General features: G+C 62.7%; 1 protein-coding gene across 8 annotated transcripts in view; it reads left to right on the top strand.

The window, feature by feature from the left end:
- Pald1 (phosphatase domain containing paladin 1) overlaps positions 1-13,565 on the top strand; it is an 81,660-nt gene that overhangs the window by 42,704 nt on the left and 25,391 nt on the right. For 4 of the 8 annotated variants that reach the window (XM_046419793.2, XM_046419798.2, XM_046419799.2 and 1 more), the window contains exons 2-14: positions 2,103-2,316; positions 4,599-4,701; positions 5,725-5,904; positions 7,276-7,440; positions 8,244-8,404; positions 8,532-8,607; positions 9,362-9,513; positions 9,850-9,949; positions 10,086-10,184; positions 11,875-11,970; positions 12,261-12,389; positions 12,959-13,075; positions 13,158-13,313. In XM_046419793.2, coding sequence (XP_046275749.1) covers positions 2,132-2,316; positions 4,599-4,701; positions 5,725-5,904; positions 7,276-7,440; positions 8,244-8,404; positions 8,532-8,607; positions 9,362-9,513; positions 9,850-9,949; positions 10,086-10,184; positions 11,875-11,970; positions 12,261-12,389; positions 12,959-13,075; positions 13,158-13,313 — 1,719 coding nt within the window. In that variant the 5' untranslated portion in view covers positions 2,103-2,131. Of the gene's footprint in view, positions 1-1,167; positions 1,958-2,102; positions 2,317-4,598; positions 4,702-5,724; positions 5,905-7,275; positions 7,441-8,243; positions 8,405-8,531; positions 8,608-9,361; positions 9,514-9,849; positions 9,950-10,085; positions 10,185-11,874; positions 11,971-12,260; positions 12,390-12,958; positions 13,076-13,157; positions 13,314-13,565 lie in introns of those variants that run through there. The other 4 variants (XM_058577984.1, XM_046419795.2, XM_058577985.1 and 1 more) reach the window with 2 other exon arrangements.

Here is a 13,565-nt window from a genome sequence, read left to right as displayed (position 1 = left end):
TGCCCTCCTCCCGGCATTTTGGAGGTGGGTCAGTTTTCAGGGGACACGGGCCTGCCCCGCCCCCTGCAGCACAGCTGGGCACATCTGTGTTGTCTCCTGGCTGCCCCTCCAGGCACAGCCGGGGCCTGTCACTGCCTGGCCCCGTGGCCAGCGGGGAGCCCTGTGGGAGTGGTGACAGCTGTGGCCAGCTGTGCTCCTGCAGGCCCTTCCTGCGTCCACCCTTGGCCCTCTCCCTGTGCCCCCTCCCCTGTTTGAGCCCGTTCCCATGCATGTCCCCTTGGCCCAGGACACTGGGAGGGGTCTGGGAGGTTCCGTGAGCGCTTGGGGCCCTGCAGCCCCAGAGCCGCCATGAGGAAACGTCCGGCTCTGCCGACAGCCAGCTGGGGCCACCCTGGGCCCCTCCTCCTCTCTGACCATGTGTTTTGGTGTGGGGACGTGGGGGCTCATTCTTACCATCTTTGAGGGAAAATAAAGGCAGGGGAGAACTGGGGGTGAAGGGGGGACGGCTCCTGGGGACCGGGGACCAGGGTGTGCTCTCCACAGAGCTGTCCTGGGGCTTCAGGGGTGAGTGGAGACGGGGAGGGCTTTCCAGGGAGAGGAGCTGGCCTGGCTCAGGCTCCGGGAGGGCCCGTGAGCCTGGTGGTCAGTGTCCTGTCTGGAGACCCCAGGGTAAGGGGTGGCTCTGGGGCGGGGGTCGGCAGGAACTCTGCTGTGGCTGGCCTTGTGCGGGTCCGTGACCCACCCCCGGAGACTGGAGGTGCTGCTGGGGCGCAGAGCCCTGGTGACGCATGCCTTGGGCCCCACTGAAAGCAGCCGGAGAGTCCTCGTGCTGTAAGGCTGCAGATTGGGGCTGTCCCGGGTGCAGGGGCTTGGGGCTCCCCTCCTCCTGGACATCAGTGCTCCCTGGTGCCCGTGGCTGCTGAGCTCCTGGAACGTCCATGTCTCCTGCCCTCTGTGAGGTTCCCAGCACCTCCTTCCTAGGGCCTGGCTCTCCGTCTGCTGAGTCCTTTCCCCGGCTCCAGAAGGCTGTCCCTGTCCTCTTGCTCTAGATGCCAGCCCTGCCCCGTGATCAGAGAAGACAGGAGCACAAGGGGGAAGGAAGCGCCTCCTCTGGGAGCACCGGGCACCCAGGGGTTAAGGGTGGCAGGCCTTTCCAGCATTTTGTTCTCAGCGCCCAGCGGCCCCTGGGGCACTCAGGCCCAGGTCTCTCCTGTGGACAGAGCGCCCCATGCGTGCCGGCCTTGGCTTCTGCCGTGGCCGTGTTGACCTGGGTGCTGCTGCGAGCTCGGGGCTGTGCTCCTTGGAGCCTTGACCTGCTGAGCTCTGCTGGTCTGGGTGCCGCCGGCCTCTCTTTGTGACGTTCACGATGTAGAGAGCTGGGCCGTGGCGCACACCTGGGATCCCATTCAGGAGGCTGAGGCAGGAGGATCTCAAGTTTGAGGTCAGCCTCGGCAGTGTAGCAAGAGCTTGTCTCAAAATAAATATAACAGGGGTTGGGGATGTGTGGGTCAGTGGTAGGGCACCTGCCTAGTGTGTGCCAGCCAGGCCCGGGTTCAACCCCTCGGCTGCGAAGATGAAATGCAATCTTAAAATGAAATGAAATGAAGTCATGGACTAAAGCAGGTGTGTCTGGGTGTCTCCCTGCCCGCTGGCTTGGAGGAATGATACGGAGGGGGTGACATGGCCTCTGTCTCTGTGCAAGGAGGACCTGTGGATTCGTGCTGCGACCCCACCCCCTAAGGAGACTGTCCTCCTGCGCCCTGTCCCCCAGACCCTTCATTTGCAGTGGCACCCCCTCGTCACACCTCTGCCCTGTTCTTTCCACTCAGCCGCTGACCCCCAGTTAATCCCTCCCAACTGTCTTATTTTTGCCAGGGGAGTGTGAACTCCAAGGTGACGGTCCTCCTGTCCCTGTCTGTGACTCCCTGAAGTACCAGCAGGCCCGCTGACGGCTGGGGTTAGTGAGCCTGTGACTCCCAGGCCCCATGGGGGCCGCCATCCGGCTGCGCTCCTGCTCCCTGGAGGTGGCAGGGCACGGGCGGCCGCGTCCCCTCCTGCCAGTCCTCAGGCCCCTCCCACCCCGCACACCCTCTCGCCCGCAGGTCTGGGGTCCTGAGGCTGCCAGCGGACTATGGGTACGACGGCCAGCACAGCCCAGCAGACGGTCCCGGCAGGTGCCCCCTTCGAAGGCCTCCAGGGCGGCAGCGCCGTGGACGGGCGGCCCTCACTCAGCGTCCATTCCTTCCAGACCATGAGCGTGCACAACAGCAAGGCCAAGTCCATCATCCCCAACAAGGTGGCCCCGGTCGTGATCACGTGAGTAGCGGGTGGGCGTGGCCATGATCCTGGAGGACCTGCCCCCGGGAACCCCTGGAGGTGCAGTGGGTGGCGCGCACCTCCTGCTAACAGAGGGCTTTCCGTTGCATACGCGAACACAGGCCCAGAGAGGGTAAGCGGTCTTTCTGGAGACGCCCAGCCAGCAGGCAGCAGATCTGGGTTTCTGCTGTGACTCCCTGAGCCCGTGTTACCACTTCCTCCGCGTCAGAGAGTGTGGAGAAAGGGGAGGGGCGGGAGGGGACATCCTTTGAAAATAACTTTTGACTAAACATTTTCAAAGGAAGTGTATATATTTAGATACATGGAATATAGATGTTTTCTTTCAAAGTCAGTAATTATGGCTCCAAAGGGTGGTAAAGGATGGATCAACTCGGGGCCTTGAGTGGCAGTGGGTGGCGGTGCGGACCTGTGTTTCCAGCAGCTCTGGCGGTGGAGGCGGGGTCGAGGCCAGCCTCAGCAACTCAGGGAGACCCCGTCTCGAAATAAGAAAGGAAAAGGGCTGGGGTTGTGGCTCAGCGGTAGAGCGCTCCCCTCGCGTATGGGAGGCCCTGGGTTCCATCCTCAGCACCTCATAAAAGAAAATAAAGATATTGTGTCCAACTAAAAGGTAAAGTATATTAAAGAAAAGAAACAGGCCTGTGCAAGGGCTGTGCTGGGCACCCGTGCTGTCCCCAAGGGTGGCTTGGACAAGGGGTCAGGTGCGCTCGCCACGCCTGTCCACCCTGCTCCTCTGCCGCTGGGCCTCCCAGGCGGTGGGGAAGGGGACCCCATGAGCAGAGCATTAAATACACTCTACACGTAGAATTTTGGTGGAGACTCTATGAGGGTTGAAACCCGCCTGGGGCCCAGGGCCTGGCAGGAGGGTGTCATCATAACACATTACCGTGCTGGGGATAAAGGGAGGATGCAGAGAGGGATGCAGGGAGTCTCTGTTCTGACAGGAGCCTCAGCAACTTAGCGAGATCCTGTGCTCTGTGACCTAGGGCCAGCCTCTCGCCCTCTCTGGGCCTCAGTTTTCTTATCAGTGTAATCAGAGATAATATTAAATATTTTACCAAGTGCTGGGCCCTGAATGGCTACTGGCCAGCTGTAAAGACCCAGCTCAAGGCACCGTGTGTGGCCTGGGGCTCTCTGAGTGCTGCCCTCCTTGGCCAGCAGAGTGCTGGAGGCCGAAGGACCCTTGGGGGTCATGCGGTGGAGGAACGGCACCCTCACCCTGTAGGCTGACTCTGCCCGTCACCTCTTCATTATTGTTACTGGACACTGTTCCTCCTTGTCACTTCAGTGGCAGCTTGAGCGCTTGTCCCCGAGGCCACGTGCCCAGAGCCTGACGTGCTCACTGTCCGTCCTCTGGAGAGAAGCTCTGCAGAACCCCATGGGACGCCTCCCAGAGCAGAGCCAAAACCCATCTGGACGTGACTGGGCTCGCGAGGTGGCGAGGTGGCCGAAGGTGGCCTGCCCCCCCCGCCAGGTGGCTCCAAGGCAGAGCAGCAGGGGCTGGTTCCCCAGACTGCTGCCCGCCGCCTGCCCTGCCCAGCCTTTCCTGAAGGCCGGCCTCTGGTAGGGGCCCCAGCACCAGGCCAAGACTCTGGGAGGCCCGTGCTGCGTGCTGTCACATGCTGCATGCTGTCACCGTCAGTGCTGTGGCTTTGTGTTCCGAATGCTCGGTGGCCTTAACCGAGGGCCTCTGCGTCTGCCGAAGGCGTGGTTCCGCCAGGGAGTGTGGAGGAGCCGCTGGTCTTGGGGTGATGCTGACCAGCCCCTGTGGGGGTAAGGCCACTGTACCGAGGTGACCCCCAGGGGGACGCCTGCATCAGACAGAAGCGTCTCGATGGGCCCCCTGGGCTGGTGTGGCTGCCCGGCCCGTCCAGGCTCCCTCTGCGCCAGTGTCCTGGCTGTGCCTTCTGTCCTGTGGCCCGAGATGCTGGTTCTGCTTCTGCTGTTGCCTCCGGGTCAGAAGGCCCTCCCTTTGGGGGTGGCCCCGGACTTGCCCGTACCCCACTCCCCGCACCTCCCTGGCCAGGGCCAATCCCGTGACCAGAGCCAGCTGCCCGGGGGCTGGACGTTAGTCCTCAGTGGGGCGGCCCAGTCCCGCCACAATTCTGGGCTCTGTGTCTGAGGAAGAAGGGGACAGTGGCCGCTGGGGTAGGATGGGCAGTCTGTGCCCCAGAGGGGAAGCTGCGGGCCCGGGATGGGTGGCCTCCTGTGGCTCTGGAGTGGACGGACGTCTGACCTGGCTGCACCCCCCCACCCCCTGGCAGGTACAACTGCAGGGAGGAGTTCCAGATCCACGACGAGCCGCTCAAGGCCCACTACACGCTGGGCCGCCTCTCGGACGCCACCCCCGAGCACTACCTGGTGCAGGTGAGGCCAGCCCTGTCCCCGCCTCGGGGTCCCTCCCCCATCTTCCTCTGCCCTCCTCCCCGTCCCCCTCTGCCTCCCTCAGGGCCTCACCCCTTCCCAGAGGCCAGCAGCTTGGCCTCCCTCTGCACCCCGTGGTTCCCCTGCCCCCGGGCCCTGCTCTGCGTTTCCCAGGCCCCCTTCCTCCCTCCTCAGGTGCTGGGCAGTGGAGATGGGACTAGTGGCCGCAGGCTCTCTGGGCTGAGAACCTCCTTCTGTTCTTTTCAAAGTTCCGGACTTCTCTGACTTGCCCTTTCCCCTCCTAGAGGGGCCCAGAGAGCCAGGCCACGGGCAGACGTCTTGGTCCCCTGTTGGCTGGGCAGAGGGGGTGGACGTGGCGGGTGTTTAGCCACAGGAATGGGGACAGGCTGCACTTGCCCACAGAGGCGCCAGGACGTTCTGGCTTGTCCGGGGTGCTGGCTCCCCTTCCCATCTGTCCTGGGCCGGGGCCTGCTGGGGGCCCGGGAGGCATGAGAAGGTCCAGGGCTCCTTCTGCCCAGGGAAGGGCTCCTTCTGCTCCTTCTGCTTCTCGCCCGGCGGGCTGGGCCCGGTTTCCTCCCTCCTCTGCTGGCCGCTCCTGTCGGTCCCTGGAGCTGGCTGGGCCGGGCAGGGGCTGAGCTCTGGCTCATCCGGTGCCGCAGATGTGACCCCCTCCTGGAGTCCCTTCTCCACGTGTGCCCCCAAGAGGCGGGGACATTTGCCCTCTTCTGGGGGAGCCCCTTCAGGCCGCCCCTCTCCCTGTCTTTCCTCCCAGCCTGGCCCTGGGCCCTCCTGATGCTCCCTCAGGAGGGTGGTCTCTCCCTCTCCCCAGCCCCGTGACACCTGCCCAACACAGATGTCTTTTGGGAGCCTACAGGGGAACGCAGGGCAGAGCATGTCCCTTCCCCCACTTCCCTGCTCCGTGTCCCCTGGAGTCCAGGACAGAGCCCTGCCTGTGGAAGATTCCCCGGGTCTCTGAGTGACTCTGCTGTGGCTGTCCCCTGCCAGGGCCGATACTTCCTGGTGCGGGATGTTCCTGAGAAGGTGGACGTGCTGGGCACCTCAGAGAGCTGCGGGGCCCTCAACTTCCGGCAAGGGCGCGGCGGGTTCGCCGTGTTTGGCATGGGGCAGCCCAGCCTCCTGGGATTCAGGCGCATCCTCCAGAAACTTCAGAAGGATGGACACAAGGTAAAGCAGCTGCTTCCAGTCCAGCCCCGACCTAGGAGGGCTCCAGGGAGGGGCAGCTTCGAGGCTCTGGAGGGGCCTGGCCACAGGCCTGGGAGGGCGCGGGGCCTGCGTCAGGCCTCGACTGCCATGGTGGTCCTTGTGGTGGGCTGGGAATTCCGCCAGATGTTCATTGTGTGTCCTGTGTGGATGTGGGAACTCCGAGCCGTTCTGAGCGCCTAGGAGGAAGTGAGGGGGTGACAGGGTGACATGGGCCCCCTCATAACACAAGAGATGCCAGATGATCGCAGCTGACATGAATCGTGCCGTCAACCCTAAGGGAGGAGCTGCCAGGCCCATTTTGCAGAGGAGGAAACTAAGGCCTGGAGAGAGTAGTGACTTGCTCAAGGTCACACAGCTTTGCCCCAAGACCCAAACCCAGGCAGCTAGACCCCAAGTGCCTGCTTCCTTCCCTCCTTCCCGCCCTCCTTCTTTCCTTTTTGTAGGGGACTGAGCCTATGTGCTTTACCACTAAGCCACGCCCCCAGCCATTGTTTTTTTTTAATATTTATTTTTTAGTTTTAGGTTGACACAATATCTTCATTTTATATTTATGTGGTGCTGAGGATCGAACCCAGGGCCTCATGCGTGTTAGGCGAGCACGCTACCACTGAGCCACAACCCCAGCCCCAAGCCCTTTTTATATTTTATTCTGAGACAGGGTGTCATTAAGTTGCTGAGGCTGGGTTTGAACTCTTGATCCTCCTGCCTCAGTTGCTGGGGTTACAGGCGTGAGCCACTGCGCCCAGCTCAAGTGCTCATTTTCAGTGACTCCCCTTGCTTACCTGACGGAGGTGGGGTTTGCCTCTCCAGGACAGAGCTGGCAGGGCACCGCTCTGGCTGCAGGGACAGAGAGGACAGGGAGCGTCTGAGTGGCTCTGTAGGTGGGGAGGCCCCTGTGAACCAGGGCCAGGTGGGGCTCCCTGTAGCTTCCCGTGGCTCCCCTCCCAACTTGACTTAAGTTCCACCCTCTCTGCCTGTGGGTGCTCGATGGCTGATGGCTCAGGGGTGGGGACAGCCATTTCTTCAGCTGATGTAATCAACCCCCTGATTTATCTGGGGTCCTGCCCAGGAACTGTGGGCTCTCCATGTTGAAACATAGCAGGCCTCCTCACGGGAGAGCCCAAGAGCTGGATAAAGGACGCTGGCCTGGGGCGGGGGGGGCTCCTGCTGACTGGGTGGTCGAGCAGGTGACTGGACTGAGCTGAATCCTCAGGGAGGATTCAGGTTGCAGGGTCCAGGGTGGGTGCTGGGCCTCGGAGGAGAGAGGAGCGGCCGGGCAGAGGCTGGGCAGGGCGAGGTCCCCGCCTGGTAACGGTGGCCGTCTCGCGGCAGGAGTGCGTCATCTTCTGCGTGCGCGAGGAGCCCGTGCTGTTCTTGCGTGCTGGCGAGGACCTCGTGTCCTACACACCTCGCGACAAGCAGAACCTTCACGAGAACCTCCAGGGCCTGGGTCCGGGGAGCCAGGCGGAGAGGTTGGAGCTGACCATCCAGAAGGAGGTGAGGCGGGAGAGGAGGTGGGGGCTCCCCCCAGGCCTCCTGCCCTGAGCTACGGCCCGGCTCGGCACTCTCTGGGGCGGCCCACCTGGCTCTCCCCGGCCCCCACGCCCTTGCTTCTGTGCTCTGCAAGGCTGGTGCCCAGGTGGCCAGAGGCAGGTCTTCCTCTTCTGGCCTCTCTGTGGCTGTCCCTTTGCAGCCTGTTTCTCTCCCCTGTGCTCAGCGTCCTTGTTTAGAAAAGGGTCTGTGGGGTCTAAAGAGCCCTGGACTAGGGAGCCCACGAGCAGAGTTGGTCTCCTCCTGTGCTGTGGGGCCCAGCGGGCGCTGTCCCTCTGGGCCTCTGTTGGCCCATCTCTGAGACCCCCGTGTCTTCCTCCTGCCCTCCACAGCACAGAGACTTGGCAGGTCTCTAAGGCAGGTGGCCCACCACAGGAGAGTGTAGGGGGAACGTGGGGTCACGTGCCTGCTAGGCTGCAGAGGGCAGGAGGCGAGGCCCAACTGGTGACATCGCCTCCCGCCTCCCCGTGCCTTAGCCACCCGCCCAGCTGAGCAAACCTGTCCTGGCAGCTTGGTGGGCTCCTGCTGCCCCTGGGGCAGGGCGGGCATCCCCGCGTGGTGAGCCCACGCACAGCTGGCTGCCCCCGATCCCTTCAGGCTCCCAGGCAGGGTACAGAGGGCGTCTCTGGCCATGGGGTTCCCTCCTGGATGAAGAGAAGCCTATGCAGCTGGTCACTCTAGAGGTCAGCTGGGACATCCAGGAGGGGCTGAAGGTCAGGTTGTCCCTGTGACCTCACACCGCCCTCCAGATCCACGACTTTGCCCGGCTGAGCGGGAACACTTACCACGTGTACCACAGCACGGGGGACCTGCAGGGGGAGCCCCACGCCGTGACCGTCCGGGCTGAGGATGACGTGCAGGTGACCAAGGAGGTGTACCAGCGGCCCCTCTTCCTGCAGCCCACCTACAGGTACCAGTGCGCCAGTCCTCCTGCTGTGGCCTCAGTTTTGCCATCTGCAGGTCGGGCATGGGGATGAGGGTCGGGGTGCCCAGGGCGGGTGGGTGACTTGCCTGATGAGGCCCTCCTCACCTGGCAGGTACCAGCGCCTGCCCCTGCCTGAGCAAGGTGCCCCCCTGGAAGCCCAGCTCGACGCCTTCGTCAGTGTCATCAGGGTAAACGGGGGCAGAGGCAGTGCTGGGGACATGTGGGGAGAGGGACCTTGAGGGCTGGAGGTTCGAGGGCGCAGGATCTCTGGCTTTTCCTGGGGGGCTTCGCCCTGAGCTGTGTGGGGGACCCAGTGAGTTGGGTTGCATGGGGCAGCACCCTGTGTGTGTCTGTCCCTTTGGGGTGAGTGTGTACACTCTCTAGGTCTCTGCTTGTGTGTGCACCTGTGTGTGGGTGTGTATTTGCACACACTCTAATGACAGAGTCCGGGGGGCCCTGGAGGACTGGTCCCAGGGGGCTCGGCTGCTGACCTGCTGTGTGGCCTTGGAGAGCCCCCCCAGCCTCGCTAGCCCTCAGGTCCCTCATGGCCTTGGGGGACATAGCCGTTCCTGCTGCTTCGCCTCTTAGCTGGGGTTTCATGGGCTCCGGAGGCCTCTGGTCAGCCCTTCAGATGCTGCCTTATTTAACTTGCAGGGCACAGCGGGTGCCACAGAGGCCCGATGCCCTCTGAGTAGCTCTCGCTTCCAGTCCCTGCACCTGCTCCCTGTGCCCTGCTCACAGAGTCCCTCTAAGGGGTCAGCCTCCTGGGACAGGTGGGCAGGTCGGGTTGTGGATCTGCACAGGAGGCTGGGCCTCCGGTCCACCCCGCTGGCTGTAGACGGCGGGGCAGGGCTGGCTGGTGTACGAGCCCTTCCTCGCCTTGGCCCCAGCCTCAGGGTCTCCAGGTCATGCTGTTGCCTATTGTCCACGGTCTGTTCCCAGGAGACCCCCAGCCTATTGCGGCTCCGTGACGCCCATGGGCCTCCACCGGCCCTCCTCTTCAGCTGCCAGTCAGGCGTGGGCAGGACCAACCTGGGCATGGTGCTGGGCACCCTCGTGCTGTTTCACCACAGTGGGACGATCTCACAGCCAGAGTGAGTGGCCTGGGACCCGGAGTCCCAAAGGGCTGTGGGAATGAGCAGGGGAGAGGAGGGGGCAGGGCTGCCCAGGATGATGAGGGCACATCCAGGAACCTGGAGGCACAGCTTGGGCTCCTTTCCTGGCTGGTCACAGATTTGCTGCGTGACCTGGGGAGAGGAACTTGACCTCTCTGGGCTCAGTTCCCTAGTGGGAGAAATGCCTTTTGGGATCCAGGAGGAGCCTACAGTCCCCTGCTTCCCAGTGGCAGTGGGAGGGGAGACAGTGGGCAGCACAGCTGTCCCAGAAGCCTTAGGGAGCCCTGAGTAGTGGCTAACCTCCCGCCTTGTCAGGGCCGTCCCTCCGCAGACCCGGCCGCTGCCCATGGAGCAGTTCCAGGTGGTCCAGAGCTTCCTCTGCACCGCGCCCCAGGGGAGGAAGGTGGTAGAGGAGGTGAGTGAGGGGCGGGCAGGGCAGGGCAGCGGGGACGGCAAGGGGGCCTCCCCTCCTCACGCCTTCTCCCTGCCCACGGTCTTCTGTTGACGCTGTCCTCTCTCCCGTCCTCCTCACTGCCCCTCCCTGACTCCAGGTAGACAGGGCCATCGCCGCCTGCGCGGAGCTGCATGATCTGAAGGAGGAGGTCCTGGAGGGCCAGCGGCAGCTGGGAGCCACCCAGAGCAGGGTGCAGGTGAGGCCCAGGGAGGCAGCTCGGGGCCCCGGCCTCCTGGGAGGCCGCAGCCAGGTTTGGTTAGCGCCGTGACCCGCTTCTTTGAGATCGACCTCTCTGGCTGCTTCTCCCACAAGAAAAGGAGTTTCCAGAGGAAGGGGAGGTGGGGTGCTGGCCTGCAGGAAGGCCGAGAAAGAGGGGAAGTTTACTTTCCCTGACCGGGTCCCTGAGCTGCGAGGATAAACAGGATGGAGGGAGGCTGCCGGGGCTGGGGCCTGAGCTGGGACACTTCCCAGATCCCTCAAGTTCCTGCATTGGCCTCGCGTTACTATGATGAAATACCTGAGATGATCAGCTTATAAAGAGAAAATGTTTACTTTGGATCATCATTTGGGAAGTTTCAGTCCATGATGGAAGGGCCCTGTTCCTTTTAGATCTGTGGCGAGTCAGGAGGAATGTGTGGCGGAGCAAAACCGCTTATGTCATGGCCAGGGAGCAAAGGGAGAGGTGGGGGGGGGTCCCATGGTCCCACCTCCCACTAATAATAGCCCTCCCTACCCCCTCACTACCCGCCCTGTGCTGGGCATGGGACCCAGGGCAGCTTACCGCTGAGCCATGGCCCCAGCCCTTTTTAATTTTTTATTTTGAGACAGGGTCTCACTGTGGTTGAGGCTGGCCTCAACCTTGCGCTCCTCCTGCCTCAGCCCCGAGTCAGTGGGGTTACGGACAAGGCTCCCCACACCTGGCCTGGCCCACTTCTTAAACATGGAAGAGACCGAGCCTATAGCACAGGGCCTGTGGCGGGCTTTGGAGATCCAGAATTCGGCAGCGCCCCTCACGAATGAAGCTCCAGGGGTCTCTTTGTCGAGACCAGGATGTGGTCCTGTCTGCAGCTTCTGGAAGATGCTGGGCCCTGGGCTCTCTCTGACAGAATTGAGAAATTAGGAAGAGGTCACCACCATTCAGCACAGCTCTGGGAGCAGGTGTCTAGGTTCTCTGGCCTAAGTTGCCAACACACAGTTTACCTTCTGCTTGTTGTAACTTTACAGCATTAGCTGGTCCCTGTGTGGCTACCTGGTCTTTGTCTTGAGATTTATTTACTTGTTTTCGGTACCAGGGATTGAACTCAGGGACACTTAACCACTGAGTCCCCTCCCCAGCCCTATTTTGTGTTTCATTTAGAGACAGGGTCTCATTGAGTTGCTTAGCACCTCATTTTTGCTGAGGCTGGCTTTGAACTCACGATCCTCCTGCCTTAGCCTCCCAAGCCACTGGGTTTACAGGTCACACTGCACCCAGCTCGGGTCCCTGGTTCTTAAAGAAGGCCCTCTCTGAAGAAAGGAAAGGGTTTGAACACTTGACCCTGCAGCACAGAGGACGCGGAACAGGATGGACAAGATGGGGGTGGCCTCAGAGGAGAGCTCGGTAGCCCCCACGCCCCCCCAGGCTGAGAGGCAGGTCAGCACCAGAGCGGCGGGGCCTGGTGTGGTTGCCAGCCCCTCTCCTGGCCCCACCGGTAACCATAGCAAATGAGATAGAGTTAGACATACAGGAGAACTTCCAACCTGGCAGAACTGTGGTATGAAGCAGGGAGACTGTCTTCTGGGGTTTCCCAGGCTTAACTCCTCCTATCCTTCCAGGCATGGAGAGTGGGTCGCCTGAGAAACCCCATTTTTAGCACCTGCCCCCTCCCTTGCTGGCCCTTTTTTAGGGAAGCGGTGGCCAGCATGACGTCCAGCAGAGGGCGCTGCAGAGCCTGGAGCGATACTTCTACCTGATCCTGTTTAACTACTATCTCCACGAGCAGGTGGGGCTGGGGGCTCCTCCAGATGTCCCCCCCTCAGAGTGACGGGTGTCAGGGACCCCACGGAGCTGGGTGGGGGCACGGTTGCTGTGTTGGTCCGCAGGAAGGCGGAAGCGTGGGACCCGTGGGAGAGTGGTTCCTGGGCCTGACCCCTCTGGCCTCTGCCGTGGTGGCAGCGCCATCCGGCCTCCTTCGCCGCGCTCTGGTCCCCGTGCTGGCCTTCTCCTGGGGCGGGCAGGAGAGCTGGGCCGGCGCTGCGCCCTGAGTGCCCGTCTCTCTGCCTTGGGCCGCAGTACCCCCTGGCCCTTGCCCTCAGTTTCAGCCGCTGGCTCTGTGCCCACCCTGAGCTCTACCGCCTGCCTGTGACACTGAGCCCCGCGGGGCCCGCGGCCCCCAGGGACCTCATCGCCAAGGGCTCCCTGGTGAGTGGTTGGCTGAAGGGAGTGGGAGTGGGCCTGGCTGGGGGACCCTGCGGGCTTGGGGCAAGCGTGGCCCATGGGGTGGCAGGATCCTCTTGTGAGCAGTTGCCTCCTCAGGCCCCAGGATCGGGCCACTCTTCCTTTTTTATTTATTTTATTTTTCAGTTGTCAGTGGACCTTTATTTAATTAATTTATTTACATGTGGTGCTGAGAGTCGAACCCAGGGCCTCCCACTCGCCAGGCGAGCGCTCTACCTCCCAGCCATGACTGCAGCCCCTCGGGCCACTGTTCTGGTCCCTTTTCTTAGTTTCAGACCTGCGTACTTTGGAGGGAGGCAGGGTGCTGGGCCGCGGTCCCTTGGTCCCAGCTCTCCTCTCTGAGCTCAGCCTCCTCCTCTGGGGAGTGGCTGCCCTGGCTCCTGTCCCCGCTGGGGCGCTGGGGAAGCTCTGGGTGTGCAGAGGGGCTCTGTCAGCGGGGGAGGTGGAGCCTCCCTCTGGACCACAGGCGGGTTCTGACCCTCGGTGGCTGCGGTTGGCTGCGGTAGGTCCCAGACTCGGTGCCCTCCCCACAGGAGGCCGATGACCTTGTCTCTCCGGATGCTCTCAGCACCATCAGGGAGATGGACGTGGCCAACTTCCGGCGAGTGCCCCGCATGCCCATCTATGGCACAGCCCAACCCAGCGCCAAGGTGATGCTCCTGGGGTTTGGGCCCCACATGGGGGGCGGGCAGGGTGTGGCTGGGCCCTTTCACTGATGGCCTCCGCCCCCAGGCCCTGGGCAGCATCCTGGCCTACCTGACTGATGCCAAGAGGAAGCTGCGGCAGGTGGTCTGGGTCAACCTGCGGCAGGAGGCCGTGCTACAGTGTGATGGCCACACCCACAGTCTGCCATTGCCCGGGCCAGCGCTGCTCCCCGACCAGTTGGAGGTGAGTTTCCTGCTCCTGCTCTGATTCCCCTGCCTTGGAGCCTTCTGGAACGTGGCTTAGGAGGGTCTTACAGGGGCCCCCTGTTCCTGCTACAGATGGAGAAACCGAGGCCTTGGGGGCGTCTCAGGAGCAGCTGGTTTAGGACTCCTGCTCCAGGGCCCTGGCCGCCTTCCTGGCCCCAGGGCTCCCGGGGGTCAGGGAAGCCCCTGGCAGCCAGCCTGGTCACCGTGGCAGCAGGCTGTGGCCCTTCAA

Source organism: Marmota monax, unplaced genomic scaffold (assembly GCF_021218885.2).
Source record: "Marmota monax isolate L192 unplaced genomic scaffold, Marmota_monax_Labrador192_F-V1.1 WCK01_AAM20220418_F8-fsc00019, whole genome shotgun sequence".
NCBI classification, from domain to species: Eukaryota; Metazoa; Chordata; class Mammalia; order Rodentia; family Sciuridae; genus Marmota; species Marmota monax.
The sequence above is the reverse complement of the archived record's forward strand: the minus strand, read 5'-3'. Positions and strand labels throughout refer to the sequence as shown.